We start from the raw sequence: 19845 nt of genomic DNA, 5'->3' as shown, positions 1-19845 counted from the left end.
AACAAATATACCATCTGGTGGGAATGATGATAGTGGAGGAGGCTGTGCACTGTGTGGGGGCAGGGGGACCTATGAGAACTCTGTACTTTGCGCTCAATTTTGCTGCAAACCTAAAAACTGCTCCAAAAAAACAAAGTCTATTTCAAAGGAAAAAAATATACACTGGATTTAGAAGGCTCAATTCAAAATAAAGAATGTAAAAATATCTCATTAATTTTTATTGATACATGTACATATAATATTTTGGAAATTTGAGTCAGATAAAATATAATATTAAAATTAATGTTACTTTTTTCTTTTTTCTTTTTACAATGTGGCTACTAGAAAATTTTAAATGCCTTATGTGGCTTGCATTGTTTTTCTACCGGGCAGCACTGGTCTAAATCTTCAAAGCAACCGCATGACATAGGCACATTATTATCTCACAGGTGGGAGAAGTTAACGTAACAGATGCTGCTAGTGCCCCCGGATCCCTCACATCTCCCAGGGGTCACTGGCAGCTTCAGTGGGCAGTCCCTGTACAGGCTCACAGAGTCCTAACCTCAAACACGCGCATCTCTCTGCCTGAGGGGTAGACCGGAAGTTCAGGGTAGCTAGTGCTTCTGGGACAGCCCTCAACCAGTGCGGTGAGGAAGGGTGGATAAATACCCCAGCTTCCTCACCCTGGGTGAGGCGTGTTCTACACCAGCTCCCAGAGGGTCCCCAGTGGTATCCAGCCCCAGCTGTCCACAGAAGTAATTTGCTTTCCTTCCCCTCCTCACTTCTTTACTCCCTCACCACCTTCCTCCCCTCCCAGTGAAATCACTTGCACCCAAATGCTCCTCTCAGGCTCTGCTATTGGAAGATCCCAAACTAAGACACTAGAATACAGAGAGCTGGAAGACTCTCAGAGGTTGTATAAATAGGAAGAGACAGGCTGGTGATTTGATACCAGCAGTCTGACACCAGATCCCACACTCAGAAACCATACCTCGCTGCCCCTCATGCCACAGTCATGACATTCCTATGGGAGGAGGGTAGAGACTGTGCCCTCAAGTCTGTCCAGCTTTGAGCTGACCCCCAAGCAGAGCAGGAAGTGCCTTCTCTAGGTTCAGATGATTTTGTCAAGAGGCTGAGCCGACCTGTCTCCCGCAGCCCTGGAAAGGACCCAGCCTGGCCTGCCCAGAGCTGTCCCTTGACACCGTGTCTGCTTCCCAGCTGGAGGGAAGCCAGGACTGCCAGCCAGTGCTTTGAAGGGCACTCATCTTTGGACCAAAAGGACACACTGGGATCTGGGACCTGGGAAAGCTGGGGGTGGCAAGGATCCAGGGGAAGATATATGGAGCTTACTCATTAATTGAGCTTATATATACTGGGCACTGTTGCAAATGTGCTCTGTGTGTGTGTGTGTGTGTGTGTGTGTGTGTAATAAATGTGTATTCCTCATAGCAACCTTCTGAGGTATACACTATTATTATGCCCATTTTATAGGTGAGGAAACTGAGGAACAGAGAGGGTAAGTAACTTGCCAAGGTCACACAGCTAATAAGTGTCACAGATAGGACTCAAATTTAGGCAGTCTGGCTCTTAACCATTCCTGCATTCTGACACTCCTGAAACTTCTGGTGAGTCTACTGCCAGCTGCTCACTTTGAGCTCTGCCTGAGTACCAGTTCTCCTGGGAGACAGGCATGAACTTCTGACTAATCCCCAACTTTAGCAGAGCCCCACTCACTTAGAGGGATGGACTGACAGAGGAATGTGCCCTCAAGACTGGAAAGCAGTAAGCTCCAGAAGGGGGGCTGTAATCACTGGAAAATGACACACTTCCCTCCTACCCCCTCCCCCAGGGCCCCTCTGCCTTTTGACAGAGATCAATTAATAAGCACAGCCATTCAACCTCAGTGTAATTATTTATTCCCAGCCTCGTTCCCCAAATAGTTTGAGGGGGTTTAAAAAGATAAATTCACAGCATCTCCACCAAAGACATTCTGATAAATAATGCCTGGTTCATTGCCTTAATGGCCTTGTCACTGACACCCTGATGATGTGATACTGTTAGATCATTACACATAGGGTGACCAGCTCATCCTGGTTTTCTTCGAACTTTCCCAGTTTTCAAACTGAAAGTTCCTTGTTCTGGGAAACCCCTCAGACGGGCAACAGGGACAGTTGTTTACCCTCATTACACAGGAGAGAGCCCAAAAAGTCTACTTGCTAGAAGACTAAAAATTTAGCTCTGAGCTTTCTCAGAGCCAAGGCAAAGAGGGAAACACCGGGACTTCCCTGGTGGCGCAGTGGTTAAGAATCTGCCTGCCAATGCAGGGGACATGGGTTCGAGCCCTGGTCTGGGAAGATCCCACATGCCGTGGAGCAACTAAGCCCATGTGCTACAACTACTGAGCCTGCGCTCTAGAGCCCACGTGCTACAACTACTGAAGCCCGTGTGCCTAGAGCCCGTGGTCCGCAACAAGAGAAGCCACTGCAATGAGAAGCCGCGCAGCACAACAGAGTAGCCCCCACTCGACACAACTAGAGAAAGCCTGCGTGCAGCAACAAAGACCCAATGCAGCCAAAACTAAAAATAAATTTAAAAATACAGAAAACAAAAAAAAATCAGGCGGTCATAAAAAGCCTCTTTCTTAATATTGAGGCCTGAGAAATTTCTACCATGAGTTATCACACTTGTGGTGAGTACAAAAGTGGGTTCCTTCTAGGTGCTTTTCTTACATATGTAGTAACAGCAAGCCCTTCTATAGCACATGCCATGTGCTAAGCACTCTCACAAAACCTTCTCATACGTGAATTCATTCAAGTCTCAAAACCACTCTAGAAGGCAGGCACTGAGGCTCCTCTTTCCTTGGCCTGAGAGGATGCACGTCTCCCTGCTCTTCCCAGGCAGAGCCAGGAGTCCACGGAGCAGGCGGAGGGGCAGGGAAAGCAGCAAGAGGGAAGAGGCCAGGGATGGAGGCTTCCAGATGCCCCTCTCCCCGCCCCCAGGCCAACACTGCCTGCCTGACATTGACTCAGTGGAAACAGTGAGCAGTGCCTGGTGTCACTCCCTGGCACCAGAGGGCATGCCGGATGCCAGAAGGAAGATCCTGTTCTGCCAGGTAACAGAACGCACCTGCAGGGCCTGCAACACGGAGCCTGGGCAAAATGCCTCCTTTGCGTGTGCTCTGCGTGGTCCCCTGACACCCCTTACCACACCGCCCTTCCCGGCCAAAATGCCAGGATCTCTCGAGCCTACTAAGCCCCTTGGACTCTGGGCAGAAAAGGAGGGGCAGGCGTGACCCACCCCCACCTCCCAATCCTTCTGTGACTGGGAAGCTGATGATGACTCCAGCGTCAGAAATAACCCCCGAGTCAGCTCCCCGTGTGCCGCCCCTCCCCTCCCCTCCCCTCCATTCCCAGAAAGCCTGGGCCCTGAGTCAGAGGCAAGAGCCTGAAAGTAAACAAGGACCCAGATAATCTGCTGTGAACACCACAGAACCATGCTGTGGAATTCCCTGATAAATCAGGGACCCAGTGAAGAACTGAGGCCTGGAAACACAGATGTCTTTCCCCCAGACCCAGCTGCGTGCGCTCAGGGCTGAATATACCTGTGCTGTGGAGGGATGGAAGAGAGAGGGGAAATCTTTAGTGCAGAGGGAGTTGGGGAGAAGGAGGGTTGGGCCTTACTCTCAGGGGTTTCCAGGCCAGGAACTGAGGAGGAGGGCCCCAGGCCTGCCCTCAGGGGGCCTCCAGTCTCCTGGCAAGATGGACACACAGCACACGTCAGGAATAATCAGAGGCTGGTCTGGAGTAGGGAGGTGGGAGCTGGGCCACTCAGGTGTCAGATGCCCTTCCTTACTCATGCCCTCAAAACAGTCTGGGATAGCCGCACCCCACACCATGGCTGAGTCACTGACCCCAATCCTCTGATCAGACCGGGATGAATGAAGCTCTCCCCTCCCCACTCCTCTTCCCCTCCCCAGCAGAAGGCACATGTAACTGATTCCCAGGACAGACCAGTTAACTTCCACAAGCCCTAAAAATAACGGAACCACTTCATACTCTGAACTGAGCTTCCCCCCACCCGCCCCCACCTTGGCCCACCCACTAACCAGCCAGATAAAGGCAGCTGCTGGGGCTGGCAGGGGACAGAGACCTGGAGCCAGGGCGGCGAGAAGGCATCTGACGGAGCCGGCAGAGCTAGACCAGCCCCAAACAACAAGAGGAACAACAGCCCCTTAGGCCTCACCTGCCACAGACCCCAAACCCCCATCAGCCAAGCAGGACCCTCGGGTGAGTAACCCGCCCCTTTGTCTCTCCATGGTGGGGCTGGCTCTCCAGGCTGGGACCCCCTCTGGACCCTCGCAGGGTAGCATGTATGAGGGGAAGCTCTGGGTGGCGGAAGGAGGGTGAGGGGTGCATATCTGGAGGCAGGTGAGTGGAGGGGTCTGATAGAAAGATTCCAAGAAGTTAAGAGAGAGTTATCGTGAGCCCCACGGGAGTTCCCAGAGTGGCTGCCACAGGCCTGAGGCCTGCAGAGGGGCAGGTTCCAGCCAGCCTGGCACAATCCAGAGAGGCTTGCGGGAGGAAATGGCCTGGGGTTGCAATTTTTAAAATACAGGTATGGAGTTCCTCAGGCTTCAGGGCTTCTTCCCAGGGAAGCCCCAGCTAGGCCCAGTGTCTGGAAGAAAGGACAGAGGAGGCGGGGGAGGACATGGAGGCTGGAGGTGGGTAAGTGGGCCCGACTCTGCACTGCCAGGACAAGCCCGGTGCCCAGCTGCTGCGGGTGAAAGTCTTGGCATATCTGGACCGGGAATGTCTCCCCTGGGCTGGCCTGAGCCCATCTCCCCACATATCATGGCCTAGGGCCTGGGGTGGGATGCAGGCCATCGACTTGCCCAGTTGGAAAGCCCTTGGGGAAGATCTGGGGGGGGGGGGCACAAGGTGGGGCGACCAGCTCTGAGTCTGTCCAGATGTAGAGGTGCATCTGTGTGGAGGTGCTGGGCCAAGAAAGAGCAGACCTGGAAGCAAAAGTAGGGGTCTCCCTGAGAGGCCGGCCCAGCCCTGGGAGGCCGAGCTCAGGGACACCCATTGAGGCTCAGGCCCTGCACTAAGTCTGGTCCCAGTTCTGAACTCTGCCCTCACCCCGCCCGTCCCTGCCCTCAAGAAACACAGTGGGAAGGCCTTGCTACCACCTGGCGGAGCCTCCTGGGTCACCTCCTTCCCCTCTTGGGGCCTGTTTCCCCGTCTGAACAGTGAGGGGGTTGGGTTCAGTGACCTCTGCGGGTCCTCAGGTCTGCCATCTCTGGACTCTGTGATGCTGACAACTTGTGACCATAGTAGGGATTCTGGAGATTCCTGGGGGTGGGGATGGGGTGGAGCTGGTGGCCTGTACGTGCCATCTGCTCCGGCCACCCTGGTGACAGGACAGGGAGGAGGTGGGGACAGTTGAGGTCTGCCTGTGGCAGAGGGTCCTCATGAGAACTCAGAGACTAAAGGAAGCACCCGGAGCAGGTAATGAGACTCGGGCTGCCGGTTTTAGACGTCACACTCCTTGGGGCTCGGATGCCTTTGGTGGACATGTCGGGGTTGGGTGGGGCACGCAAGGCTCAGTTTCCCCCCTTCTGAGGTAGCCGTGAGAAGAAAGTCCTTCCCCCTGCCCCAGGTCGCTTCGGCCAGGACAGGGTTCTAGCACTGGTCATGCTGCAGGCCAGGGGCCTGACACCAGCTCAGGAGGCAGGATCAGGGAGCCCAGGGCAGAGAAGGAGATGAGGTGGGCCCAGGCTCCCAGGGTCCCACTGGCTGAGCCTGACCTCTCCCCAGCGCAGGGCTGCTGTGCTGAGGCCAGGACCTCGGCTATATTTAGCACCGAGTGTGGAGCAGAGCAGTGGGTCAGGGGCAGCGAGAGGGGGAACGTGCTTCTCACACTTTTCCTACTGGCCTCTGGGGACTGTTAGTACACCTGTCACAAGACAGATAAGACACCGAGGACAGAGACCAGAGAAGGGCTTGAGCGGTGGGAGGCCATGGGGGGCAGGGATGGGAGGGGCCTTGGTGGAAGCTGATGGGCATGAAGAGGGAGAAAGAAGAGGAGCACAGGAGATTCCGGTTGCACACAACTGGGGATGAGGGTCCACGAGTGAGGGGCGGGGCTATCTCTGCAGGAAGGCCCTTGGTCGCACCGCCTCCCCTCCCTGTGGGTGTCACCCTCACACTCTCCTGGGGTGCCTTCCGGGGAACAGAGGGACACCACGGCCACTAAGAAAGCTTCACACTCCCTACCTATAGGGTCTAGGAACTCCGAGCCAGCACTGCCTGCCTCTCATTTGCCAAGATCTGACTCTGGGCCTCTTCTTTAAGTACGAGTGGTTGGGCCAGAAGATCCTTGAGGTCGCCCTAGCTCAGATCTGAGTCTTGGCACAGAAAACCCTAACTAGGATTCAGAATCAGGCTCTGCCTAACCATGAGATACCCGGTGAACCCTCACTCAGCCTCACTGCTTCCACTGTAGCTCGGGCTGCTGGCCCCTGCTTTGCCTCCCTGGCCTGGGAAGGGTGAGTGGAGACCCAAGAGCTAAAGACTGGGCAGGCCACCACCACCCTGCCCCCCTCCCCCGTGAAAGTGACAAGCGCGCCCTCTGGTGTTACGAAAGGAAACATAACTGATGACTATTTCTCTCCATGGAAAATAGTTACCAGTTTAGGGACCTGCCTCTCCCTGACTGGGACCCCTTAAATCAGAATTCCCTCAGGCCACTCACCTGGGAGTCTGCCAGGGAAAAACTGATTTTGGCAAAGGCAGGCAAGGATGGGCATGTCCAGTTTTCCCACTGGAGGTTTGGGCATCCCTTGGCTGAAGGACAGAGCTTCAAAGCCCGCAGTGCCCTGTTTGCTCCCTAGCAACCCAGGTGATTCTGGGGAAGCACCTTGATGGATGGCTCCATGTGCCTTATTAAACTCAAGACTTGTCATGTATCAACCACGCAGGTGGCAGGGTGAGACCCAGGTGAGGTCTGGAAAGGGAGGGGGTCTCTAAGCACATGCCACAGCAGGGCTACTCTGCCCCTGGGCCCTGCTCCCTGCCATTTCTCCCAGCAACCAGCCCCATCCCACCTAAAGCCCCCCGCCCCATCCTCATCTCTTCCCCCTCTCCTCAGAAGGATGGCCGACGCTCAGACACAGGTGGCCCCCACCCCAAGCATCCCCGTGGCAGCTACAGAGGACCTGCCCCTCCCTCCACCACCTGCTCTGGAGGATCTGCCGCTGCCGCCACCCAAGGAGTCCTTCTCCAAGTTCCAACAGCAGCGGCAAGCCAGCGAGCTCCGCCGCCTCTACAAGCACATCCACCCCGAGCTCCGCAAGAATCTGGCTGAGGCTGTGGCTGAAGACTTGGCTGAGATCCTGGGTTCCGAAGAGCCCACTGAGGGTGACGTCCAGTGCATGCGCTGGATCTTTGAGAACTGGCGGCTGGACGCCATTGGGGACCATGAGAGGCCACCTGCCAAGGAGCCTGTGCCCGGCGGCAATGTCCAGGCCACGTCCCGCAAGTTTGAGGAAGGCTCCTTTGCCAACAGCACAGACCAGGAGCCAGCTGGACCTCGGCCATCTGGAGGGGACGTCCGTGCAGCCCGCTGGCTGTTTGAGACAAAGTCGCTGGATGAGCTGACGGGCCATGCTGAGGCACCGGAAGCTACAGTGAGGGAGCCTGCAGCCAGTGGAGATGTCCAGGGTACCAGGATGCTCTTTGAGACGCGGCCACTGGACTGCCTGGGCTCCCGCCCCTCCATCCAGGAGCAGAGCCCCTTGGAGCTGCGCTCAGAGATCCAGGAGCTGAAGGGCGATGTGAAGAAGACGGTGAAGCTGTTCCAAACAGAGCCGCTGTGTGCCATCCAGGACGCAGAGGGAGCCATCCACGAGGTCAAGGCCGCCTGCCGGGAGGAGATCCAAAGCAACGCGGTGAGGTCTGCCCGTTGGCTCTTCGAAACGCAGCCTCTGGACGCCATCAACCGGGACCCCAGCCAGGTGCGGGTGATCCGGGGGATCTCTCTGGAGGAGGTGGCCAGGCCCGACGTCAGCGCAACTCGCTGGATCTTTGAGACACAGCCCCTGGATGCCATCCGGGAGATCTTGGTGGACGAGAAGGACTTCCAGCCATCCCCAGATCTTATCCCTCCTGGTCCAGACGTTCAGCAGCAGCGGCATTTGTTTGAGACCCGAGCACTAGACACTCTAAAGGGGGAAGAGGAGGCTGGAGCAGAGCCGCCACCCAAAGAAGAAGTGGTCCCCGGTGATGTCCGCTCCACCCTGTGGCTATTTGAGATGCAGCCCTTGGATACACTCAGAGACAAGGTCCAAGTGGGTCACCTGCAGCGGGTGGGACCCCAGGAGGGTGAGAGGTTCATGTACGAGCGTCTATCCAGTGATGGTTCCTCAGCACTGTCCCTCTCTCAGAGTGCCCCCCAGAGGGATGGGGTGAAGGGAGACGTGAAGACCTTCAAGAACCTTTTTGAGACTCTACCCCTGGACAGCATCAGGCAGGGTGAAGCTTCGGCCCACGGGAGCATAAGCAGAGCAGAAGGAACTGATTCTGCTGGGCAGTCCCAGGACATAGGGTCCCCGGTGTATGCCATGCAGGATGGCAAAGGCCACCTCCATGCCCTGACCTCTGTCAGCAGAGAGCATGTAGTCGGAGGTGATGTACAGGGTTACAGGTGGATGTTTGAGACACAGCCCCTAGACCAACGAGGCCAAAACCCCAGTACCGTCGACGTGGTGCGGGGCATCACCCGGCAGGAAGTGGTGGCTGGAGACGTGGGCACTGCCCGGTGGCTCTTTGAGACCCAGCCCCTGGAGGTAATCCACCAACAGGAGCAGCAGGAACGACGGGAAGAAGAAGGAAAGCCTCAGGGAGGCCCTCAGCTTGAAGCATCCCCCAAGGGTGATGTGCAGACCATTCGCTGGTTGTTCGAGACATGCCAAATGAGTGAGTTGGGCGAGAAGCAGGGGTCAGAGATCACAGATTCCACACCCAAGGCCAAGGCACGGTCCTGCACCTGGATGTTCACGCCCCAAGCCCCAGACAGACCAGAAAGCTCCAGGGAGCAGCACCTTGAGGTCAGCCAGGTCCAGGCTGGGGAAAGACAGACAGACAGACACGTCTTTGAGACTGAGCCTCTGCAGGTCTCAGGCCATCCCTGCAGAAGGGGGCCTGTGCGATACTGCAGCAGAGTGGACATCCCCTCAGGGCAGGTGTCTCGTCAGAAGGAGGTTTTCCAGGCCCTGGAGGCGGGCAAGAGGGAAAACCAGGGATCCAGGGTAATCCCTGAGCCCATCCCAACAGGCTCTGTGCACAAGTTCACCTGGCTCTTTGAGAATTGCCCCATGGGCTCCCTGGCAGCTGAGAGCATCCAAGGGGGCAACCACCAGGAAGAGCAGCCTGTGGGCCCCTCAGGCAATAGGGTGTGGGAGAGGCAACAGACTGCAGTTGAGGGGACCCTGCGGACTCTGCACGCCACGCCTGGCATCCTGCACCACGGAGGCATCGTCATGGAGGCCCGAGGGCCCGGGGAGCTCTGCCTCGCCAAGTACGTGCTCCCAGGCCCAGGGCAGGGCGGCCCCCACGTTCGGAAGGAGGAGCTGGTGTCTGGCGAGCTTCCCAGGATTGTCCGTCAAGTGCTGCACCGGCCAGACGTGGACCAGCAGGGGCTGCTGGTGCAGGAGGACCCAGTGGGCCAGCTTCGCCTCAAGCCACTGAAGCTGCCAGCACCAGGCAGCAGCTGGAAGGTCGAAGACATGGACCCTGAGTTCCAGCAGTTGCTGGCTTGTGGCCTCGGGACCTCGGTGGCGAGGACTGGGCTAGTGATGCAGGAGACAGAGCAGGGCCTAGTGGCACTGACCGCCTACTCTCTGCAGCCCCGGCTAACCAGCAGGGCCCCCGAGAGGAGTAGTGTGCAGATGCTGGCCAGCTGCATAGACAAAGGAGACCTGAGTGGCCTGCACAGTCTGCGGTGGGAGCCACCGGCTGACTCAAGTCCAGTGCCAGCCAGCGAGGGGGCCCAGAGGCTGCCCCTGACTGAGAGCATCATCCGTGTTCCCCCACTGGACCCCAGCATGGGGATGGGGCATCTGAGAGGGCCGGGGGCCACCCCCTGCCCCCCACAGGCCATTAGAAAGGCAGTCCCTCTGGCTAGGGAAGAAAAGCAGGAAAGCAGGTGCACTGGGCAGAAAGGGATGGAAGCTTTGGGAAAGTCAGATGGAGCCACGACTATGCCCCTGGGGCCCAAGTCCCCAAACCTCCAGGCTGCCATGCAGAGTCTGCGAATGGCAACAGCTGAAGCCCAAAGCCTGCACCAGCAAGTTCTGAGCAAGCACAAGCAGGGCCCCACCCCTGGAGCCGCCGCTATGCCCTCCCAGGATAGTCTGCTGCAAGTACCGGCCACAGCCACTGGGACTGCCCAGAGCAACACCAGGCCTCTGGCTGGAGGTGACCCCAGGATCCCAGCAGCCCCCAGAAAGGTCAGTGGGGAACAGAAAGCACTGCCTGGAGGGCTGCCTAGGGGGTGGGTGACTATTCAGGATGGCATTTACACTGCTCACCCCATCAGGACCTTTGACCTACCGGGGGGTGTCTGGCCTTCTGAGAGAGGAGCCTTGCCAAGGGGCAGGGAGACTGCGCTCCCGTCCCAGGCTCCCAGCCCACTCCTGGAAGGCCCAGGTCAGAGTCTCGGGCCTGGGCAAGAGGAGCCTGGGAGCCACACACAGAAGGCCTGGGGACCTCCAGAGAAGGTGATGGCAGGACTCGGCCCAGGGGTCCTCCAAGCTGCAGAGACCACCCTGAAGGCTGCCCCTTTAGCCCCCCACACTCTGGCCTCTGGGCCTCAGGCTGCAGGTGCCAGCCTGCACTCCCATAATGCCTCTGTTCCGCCTCCTCCTCCTCTCCCAGCTGCTGTGACGGGACCTGACTTCCCAGCCCAAGCCGGCCATGATGAGAATTCCATCCAGCAGGCCTCTGAGCCCACGCAGGACCCCCTTCTCCAGTCCCACAGCAGCCCTGCTGGCCAGAGAAGCCCTGGGGATTCACAGACAAAAACCCCGAAACTGGAGCCCACCACGCACCCAAGGAAGAAGCCCCAGCTGCCCCCCAAACCTGCACACCTAAGCCAGATCCCGCCCCCTCACTGGCTGCCCAAGCCCTCAGCCCTCTCTCCCAGCTCCTCTAAGGAAGTGGGGCAAGGAAAATACAGACAAGGTGAGACTGGTACAACTGACCATGACCCTCGGCCAACCAAGGTCCCCACCACTGTAGGCCAGGGCCGAGTATCGCGGGCTGGATGCTCCACTGGACAGAGCCAGCACAGCCCCCAGCATGACTCCAGCACCGTGGCCCCCAGGCCCACCAGAAGTCAGGCTGCGGGCAGCAACGACCAGAGCCCTGAGCCCCTCGAGCTCTCAGCTCTCAGCAGTGACCCCACCTCACCGCAGCAGGGCCCCAGCCCCTCAGGAAAGAAGTGCACAGACAGTTCCCAGCAAGGGGTCCCTGAGAGCCCCAAGATTCTGCAGGGAAGCCAGCAAGAGCTCCAGGGCCTCCTGAGCCAGGTGCAAGCACTGGAGAAGGAGGCCAAAAGCACCGTGGACGTGCGGGCACTGAGGAGGCTCTTCGAGGCTGTGCCCCAGCTGAGAGGGGCCCCTCCAGCTCCCGCTGCCCCCCACAAGCCCGAGGCCTCAGTGGAGCAGGCCTTTGGGGAGCTGACAAGGGTCAGCACGGAGGTGGCCCGGCTGAAGGAACAGACCCTGGCCAGGCTGCTGGACATCGAGGAGGCCGTGCACAAGGCTCTCAGCTCCATGTCTAGCCTCCAGCCTGGGAATAACACCAGAGGCCGTGCCCAGGGACCTCTAAAGGACCACAGTGTCCACAACGTCAGTGTCACAGACAGCAGTAGAGTCAGGCCCAACTGCCCAGGCCAGGAGGTCAGGAGCCAAACTGCAGTCAAGAGCCAAACTGAGGTTACATGCCACACTGAGGTCCAGGGTCAGGCCAAGGTCAGAAATCACACTGAGGTCAGAAGTCAAGCAGCCCCAACCACCCCTTCTACTCGGAGGCTGGAGACCTTGAGAGAAGAGTCAAGCCTCCCTCGAGTGTTACCTCCCAGCAGAGATTCACCCTCCTCCCCAACCTTTATCTCCATCGAGTCGGCCACTAGGAAGCTTCTGGAGGCTCCCAGCCCCAGGTGCAGCCCCGAGGTCTCAGTGAAAAGCACACACCTCCCCCAGGATGTGGGCCAGGCTCAGCCCCACCAGAAAGATGTCTGGAACAAGGCCGGGAAGAAAGAAGCCACCCAGTGCTCCGGACAGCCCCAGCATGCCCCTGCCTCAGCCAGCCCCCTGCCCACCAGGCGGCAGAAAAGTGTTCTGGAGCTGCAGACTGGGCCCGGTGGCTCCCAGCACTATGGAGCCACAAGAACAGTGACCGAGCAATATGAGAGGGTGGACCAGTGCAGGACCTCAGTGCTCACCTCCCCCACCACGGTCACCGAGCCCGCAGAGCCGCCCAGGGGCCCAGGCCCCCACCTCGGGCTCCACGCCTCCCCCTTGCTGAGGCAGTTCCTGCACAGTCCAGCCGGGCTCAGCACAGGCCTGGCAGAAGCTGGGAAGGTGTGTGTGCCCTGCGGCCACTCCCAGCCAGATGCCCAGTGAGCCCCTCCACCTCCCACCACAGCCTCCCACCCATCCCCAGGGCCCTGGGACGGAGGTGGGTGCCTACCTCCTGCACAGATGAGGCAAGGACCAAAAAGAAAGGGCATCTTCTGAGACTTGTGGGCAGTTTCCCTTTTGTCAGTTCTTGCAAAAGGGGGGAAAGAAAAGTTGCGAAGAAGCCCCTCTGAGTAGCCCAAGCCCAGGAGCTGGATGGGGGCTCACAGCTGCTCGTGGAGGATGTAATCTGTACAGGCACACACACTCCTCTCACAGGCCTGGCCCGTGTGCCAACACGAGTGAGTATACACGCCACTGCCTGAGACAGAACCCCGTGAGTGACCTTCAGCCTTCATTTCTTTTAATACAAGTCAAATGTTTTCAGTCTTCTGCTCTTTAATTCCTGGGGAGGACAGGGCCAGCTGCATTGGTCTCTGTTTCAGATTGACTAGGGCCCCAGAAGGGCCCCTTCATTACCATCTCCCTCATTCAGCGAGTCATCCTGGCAGCACAAAGGTCATACAGAAAAGGTCGGCGATCACCAATGTCCCTAGAAGCCAAAGGTTCTCTCCACACCCAATGCCCCTGACTCTGTACCCCAAATGGGAGGGATACAGTCTGAATAAACCCAAGTTTTATTCCCTCCTCTCCGTGTCTAACTGTGCATCTGTCCCAGAGTCTGAGTTCTCACTGTAGGGGAAAAACAGCCACACCTCCAGGTGTTCCTGGCAACAGCAGTGTTGGAAAGCTCTGAAAAGCCACCCCTTCTTCTACCATCTTGGTTGGGAATCAGAAAGGCCCATCCCCCATTCTCCTTGCTCCCCATGCCCCAACACATACATACACTGCTGCCCCCTACCTTGGACACCACCCTGGAGTGGAATCTGAACAGAATCCTGCCCCAGAGTGGAAGAATGGCTCAGTCAGGCCCGGGAAGGAGGGAGGGCCACAGCCAGGAGAACTCCAGTGGCCAAGATGGCTGGGCCACCTTCCTCCTGGTCAGGCCAGGATGCAATGTGCAGAGCAGAGGTTCCTGGGAAGGGGAGGGCACAGATCCTGGCCTGGAAAGTCAGAATGATCTGGTGAAGGGCCCTTTTCCATACTTTCAAAAAGCACTGAGCGCCTGCTGCATGCCAGGCCTGTTCTAGGCAGCTGGGACACAGAGGTGAGGTCTAATGGGGTCATATACTCAGGGAACTGACTCTCTAGAATGAGGAGGCAGAGAGACTATGAATAAACAGAAACAATCAGTTCAGGAATAAGGGTGATGCACCTGACTAAGCCATTCTCCCACTCTGGGGTAGGAATCTTAAAACATGATGATGTCACAGTGACAGGTGATTGCCTTAGAGAGTGTGGCCAAGGCATACCCCTCCAAGGGGAAAAAACTTTTCAACTGAGATCTGAATAACAAAAAGCCAGTTATGGGACAATCAGGAGGAAGTGCCAGCTAGGCAGGGGGACAAGCACACGCAAAAACCCAGAGGTGGGAGTGAGTGTAGTTCCTGGATTGCCTAAACACACTTTCGTATAGGTGGACAACTATGATTGCCCACCCCTGCCGCCCCCGACCCACACACACATCCTGCCCCCGATAAGGTTAGGTGGAAACTTGCCCATACTTTGCTTTTGTTGAACAGGTAGGCTCCCATCATACCACCAGCCCAGGGATCAGCCCTCCACACCCCTCCCAGCCCCATCACTGCCTGCTCCACTGACAGGGGTTCCCCTGGGGCAGCAGAGCTCTGAGCTGGAAGCAGCCTGTCCCCTGGAAGACTGGTGTGTATAAGCAATTAAGATAGGAAATCTGCCTACCTGGGCCGGCTACACATCTCGCTATTACTCCCTCGCCACGGGTCCCCCTCCCCCGCCCTCTGTGGGATCTCACTTGATTACAGGGCCCAGCAACTTATGGCATGACTGTTCTCAGTGTTCTCATTTGTAAAGTGGGCACGATTATAAGTGCCTACTATTGTGCAGATTAAGTGAATTAATATATGTAAAGTGCTTGGAACTATGCCCAGCGTCTGGAACTCAAGGCTGTTCACTTCTCCTACTGTAATTATTAGTTTTAATCTATCTCTTGTTCTCACCTCCAGGTGGAGTCCCTGTCTCGTTCATCTCAGTATCCTTACTGCTTATCACAAGTGCCTAGAAGGCACTGCACAAATGTCAAACAAATGAACCCCTGGGTGAATGAAATGATTGAGTGAATTCACTGATTCATCCAACTAACATTTATTGAGCACCTACTTCATGCCAGGTTCCATCCAGGGTGCTGAGAATAGAGATGAACATGGCAGAATTTATCCCTGACCTCATGGAACTTAGAGAGGGAAGACAATATATTATAAGCAGAGAAGGTAATTTTAGAAGGGAGCGATACTGTGAAGGAAATAAAAACAAGGTCAGCCCACGAGAGGAGAAGTGGCAGTTACTTTAGCTTGCGTGGTTGGGGAAGGCATCTCTGAATGACAGAGGAGCCAGTCCTAATAGCTGGAGGTGGCGGCCTAGGGGGAAGAGTGGGGAAGAGGTTGGTGGATGGGTAGTGAGCGCACCGGAGGCAGCGCGCAAGGAGAGCAGCGGCCGCTCGGTAAGGCCTCGCCCAGTGCCCTCACAAGCTATCACACCTGCCGTCACACCTGCTGCAGAACCCCAGGCACCGCCTCTCCTCCTGCCGGGGGAGTGGGCGGCATTTCCACGCGGGCCGACTGGGGGCGGAGCATGCGGCGCCCAGACCCCGCCCCTAGCCTGGAGGGGGCGTGTTCCCACCCGCCGTCGCCAAGGTGACAATGACATCACCTCGGCCGCTGGGTTCGGAACTTTTCGGGCGGCGGTAGCCGTTGCTGGGAAACACCCGGCAGGCGCGCAGCCAGGGGCAGGCTCCGCGCGGCAGACGCCGGACGCCAGTACACGCCGTCCTGGCCGGCCCCTGCTCGGAGCCTCCCTCCCGGATTCCAGAAGGATGCCAGTTCCGGTCCTCACCCCTGCCGCGGCCCCATCCAGGACCGTCCTGCCGGCCGGGCGCCTCCTCCCTTCTCATTACTCTTGTCACTGCCCCTGTTCCGAACTTATCCAACAGTCCCCATCTTCACCGCCGTCACCCTGTCCCAGGCCACCATCCATCCCCCCTTTCCTGGACCACTGTCATAGCCTCCCAAGTGGTCTTCCCTTTGCCCTGTCTTTACAGTCTGTCATCCACCTGGCACCCAAAGCTCTTATCAAGAGTTTACCTTGGGGCTTCCCTGGTGGCACAGTGGTTAAGAATCTGCCTGCCAATGCAGGGGAACCAGGTTCGAGCCCTGGTCTGGGAAGATCCCACATGCCGCGGAGCAACTAAGCCCGTGAGCCACAACCACTGAGCCTGCGCGTCTGGAGCCTGTGCTCCGCAACGGGAGAGGCCGCGACAGTGAGAGGCCCGCGCACTGCGATGAAGAGTGGCCCCCGCTCTCCGCAACTGGAGAAAGCCCTCGCACAGAAACGAAGACCCAACACAGCCAAAAATAAATAAATAAAGTTTTTTAAAAAAAAGAGTTTACCAGACCAAGTCACTCCTTTATAATACCCTCCACAGGCTTTCAGCTCACTCAGCCTGAAATCTAACTCTTCTCAGGGGCCTGTAAGGCCAGAATGCCTTGCCTCTCAACCATCCTCTCCAGCTTCATTGCCCCACTCTCCTCCTCACCCACATCCCCCTAGTTACACTGGCATTCCTGATCTTCACAGAACACACCAAGCTGATTCCTGCCTCAGGGCCTTTGCACCTGCTGTAACCTATGCTAGGAAGTCTCTTCTGCAAGATCTTTTTTTTTTTTTTTGCAAGATCTTTAGTGGCTGGGCTCTTTCTCACTCACATTCCAGTTCAAATGTCTCTCCAGAAAGACCTTTCCTGATCCATACCTCCTCTGCCTCCCCCACCTATCCCGACACCCACCCACTCCCCATCTATAGCGGCCTTCCTCCAAGTTATCATGCTGTGCTATTTTTGTTTGTTTTCCTGAGAACCTATCACAGCAGAAAATTATCTTGCTCACATATTTGCTTGTTTATTGTCAGTGTTCTGGATACTATTCCTGCATGGCAAACCACCCCAAATTTAGTGGTTTAAAAAACCATTTTATGATGCTCATGAATTCTGTGGGTCAGGAATTTGGACACAACACAGTGGGCATGGCTTCCCTCTGTGCCATGATGTGTGGGGCCTCAGCTGGAAAGTCTCAAAGGGTGGGGGTAATATGACAGCTAGGGTCTGCAAACATCTGAAAACTCACTCACTCACGCAAATGTCTGGCAGTTGATGCTGGCTACTGGCTGGGACCTCAGCTGGAATGTCAGCCAGAACACATATGTGTGGCCTCCCCGTGTTGCCTGGGCCTCCTCACATTATGGCAGTCTCAGGGTAGTTGGACTTCCTGCGTTGCATCTCGTTTCCAAAGGCGTGTGTCCCAACTAACAAGACAGAAGCTGCATTGCCTTTTATGATCTAGCCTCAGAAGTCACACACAATCACTTCTGCTGCATTATGTTGGTTACAAGTAAGTCACAAGTCTGTGTATATTGAATGGAAGGGGTATCAGACACTACCTTTTGATGAGGAAGAGGCAACATTCTAGAAGAATATGTGGCCAACTTTGGAAAGTGCCATCTCCACAGGCAAATCTCCTTCCACTGGAGTATCATCTCCATGCCAAACACTTCTCATTTGTTTATTGTTGCATCTCCAGTGCCTAGAATGGTACAAAAGCACATAGTAGGCGCTCAATCCATGTTTTAGAGTGAATAAGTGAAGGTTTGTCTTTCAAGGAGTCATTTGAGCCCAGTTCTTCTCCCTGTAAGTATAGTTCCTGTCCCAGCCCTTGATTTTGGCCTGGTCTGCTCTGGAGGAAGCCCAGTGTTTGCGTTGGAAGGTGGGAATCACGTATAGTTTTTTGTTTGTTTTTTGTTTTCTGGCAGGGACTGCAGGGTGGGGGAGAAAGGGCAGTTATTGGGGATTGAGCAACATGTAACCAAATGAGATTCTGGAACAGTGTTCTACTGTAAGGGGTGTTGAAAACCCAGTCTGTTTCTTCTCATTCTGGACTCTGGAAATGTCCAGGTGAGGACTGTGGTTTTGTCTTCTGGGCCATGGGAAGCAGGAAAGCGGCCCAATGGGAATGGAGCTTTGGAGGGGTGCCTGGGGCAGCAGAGAGGGGGTTGGAATAGCTAGTAGGAGCCCCTGCAGAGATCTGGGCAAGAGGTGGCCCTGAAGCCGCCCACACACCTATTAAGGTATGCAAACTCTCCCTGCTTTGTGACTGGTGAAGGACCCTCCATTTGATCTTCCCAAAGTGCTGAAGCCAGTACAGTTTCTCCTCTTGTTTTCTCCTGTCCAGGAGGGATGAGCCAGAGAAGTCAACCCAGGCTTCTCCAGGCCCCATCTCCTCACATCAATCTGTGGCTTACCCTTCCCCCTCCCTTCCATCTCCACTGTGGCTCAGGAAGAGTTTGGATGTCATTACAGCAACAGCGTTCCCAATGCCCTTCCCACCTCCAGTGCCACCCCCAAACTGTCAATCCTCCAGTCCAGCCCTACAATGGCTCCTCACCACCTCCACCATAAAATCCACACTCCTCACGTCATTCAAGGCCCTTCTTGTGCAGCTGCCACCTGTGTTTATAGCCTCTCTCGCTCCATTCCCCCAAGAGAATCAGACCTTCCAGGTCCTTTAATGTTCTATCCAGGCTTTGTCACACCACCCTGGCTTTGTCCAGGGTCAGCTTACCCACTGGGCACAGCAGGCATGGATGGAGCCTCAGGCCCACAATACTTGATGGGCCCATGAAAATATTCTTCTTTTAAAATCAACAGGAAAAAAAGAACTTTTGGGTAGAAGAAAATGGTTTAGTATATAACATTAGTATCTTCATCTTTAACCACCACAGTTGTAAAATATATTCTTAAATATTTTTTTTATGGAGGAAAGAGCCCATGAAAGCCCAAGTGCCTAGGGCTTACGAAAGTCATAACGCAGCCCCCCTCATTTCCCCCTCCGGTTCATTTCTGTACAGCTTGGTGTTGAAGACAGAGCTCTGAGGCAACCTCTTCAAGGAAGCAGAAGCCATGGAGTGTGTCCTTCTCTGACCTCTCAACTTTATGCAGTTTTGTAGCTTGGAAAACGCCGTTGTAAACTTTCGGTTTTGTACGTGTCCCCCCTCCCCCGCTACTGTTGGTACCTGCGAGTCAGCGACACACACACACTTTTTCTCCCTCAGGAAGGTACCCGCTTCCCACCTGTGGCAGAGCTGCCAAGTTAGACGACTATCTAACTTCGGAAGAAAATTCTGGCAGAGGCTCAGCCTGGATGCCCCCGGCAATTGCCCCCTGGTCCCAGGACGCTAGTCCCGGGTTGGCGCGCGCACCCGGCAGCGGTGGGTGTTGGGGGCGTGGGGGATGTGGGGGGGCGTGGGGGGGCGTGGGGGCGGGGCCTCGGGTTTAGCTGGCGGCCGCTCGGCCGCACGCCGCTGCCAGCTCCACCCACCCCCGACCGGAAAGAGGAAGCTGCCTCTGGGCGGGGAGCTCCGGCCCCCTCCCCTGACGCACCCCGTTCCTCCTCCCCTCCCGCCTCCCCCGTTAGTTTTCTTACGAAAAAGTGCTGCTGAGAATTCCCAGAAGGTCCCGGATGTGAAGTCACCGGCGTGAGGTCACCGAGCCTGGTTCCAGGAATCTGAAGCTTGTGGGGGAGGAAGGAAAGCGCCGAAAATAGGGGAGCAGGGGGGAGCAAGTGGAACCGTGGCTGTTGTTGGCGGGGGGCCCCTGGCTCCCCTGAGTCCCACGCTTGTCTCCAGCTGGGTCTTCTGACCCCAAGAGAGGTTCCAAGGAAAAAGATGCTTCACTTCTCCCATAGTATAGAAATGCCAGTTGAAACCAGTATACTGATCCAAAAGGAGTGTTTATCCACTGTTGGGAGGCGGAGGGGTGGGAGAGAAGTGGAGAACAACCTGGCATTAGGATCAGAATTTTAAATGAACATACCCTTTGACCTAACAGTTGCGCGTACAGTAGCTCTATCACCTACTAATAACCTTGGAAATCATACAGTATCATTTCTTGCACATTTTGTTCATGATAGGTCACTAAGGCTGGCCCATATTCAAGGGGAGAGGAATTAGATTCCCTCTTCTGATAAGTGTGAAAGAATTTGCAG

At 56.2% G+C, this 19845-nt stretch overlaps 2 protein-coding genes across 5 annotated transcripts in view; one reads left to right on the top strand and one right to left on the bottom strand.

Moving 5' to 3' along the window:
• CCR8 (C-C motif chemokine receptor 8) overlaps positions 1-18938 on the bottom strand; it is a 157024-nt gene extending 138086 nt beyond the window's left edge. The window contains exon 1 of the mRNA XM_082348658.1: positions 17246-18938. The gene's annotated coding sequence lies outside the window, so the exon portion shown is untranslated. The remainder of the gene's footprint in view (positions 1-17245) is intronic.
• Positions 4108-13306, top strand: XIRP1 (xin actin binding repeat containing 1). 4 transcript variants are annotated; one of them, XM_082348292.1, is made up of 3 exons: positions 4108-4265; positions 7129-10486; positions 10914-11049. In XM_082348292.1, exons 2-3 carry the CDS (start codon positions 7133-7135, stop codon positions 10920-10922), a joined length of 3363 nt encoding a protein of 1120 aa, XP_082204418.1. In that variant the 5' UTR covers positions 4108-4265; positions 7129-7132; the 3' UTR covers positions 10923-11049. The 4 variants fall into 4 exon arrangements, with proteins under 4 accessions (XP_082204418.1, XP_082204415.1, XP_082204416.1 ...); XM_082348289.1 differs by having other exon boundaries at positions 7129-13306; XM_082348290.1 differs by having other exon boundaries at positions 4113-4265; positions 7132-13306.
• Positions 18939-19845: the final 907 nt, after the last annotated feature.

The sequence above is a fragment of the Balaenoptera borealis genome, assembly GCF_965194805.1.
Source record: "Balaenoptera borealis genome assembly, chromosome: 12".
In the NCBI taxonomy this organism is placed as follows: domain Eukaryota; kingdom Metazoa; phylum Chordata; class Mammalia; order Artiodactyla; family Balaenopteridae; genus Balaenoptera; species Balaenoptera borealis.
The sequence above is the reverse complement of the archived record's forward strand: the minus strand, read 5'-3'. Positions and strand labels throughout refer to the sequence as shown.

Excerpts from the sequence above, each read along its gene's own strand:
- XIRP1 (XM_082348289.1), top strand. The coding sequence starts at position 7,133 with ATGGCCGACGCTCAGACACAGGTGGCCCCCACCCCAAGCATCCCCGTG.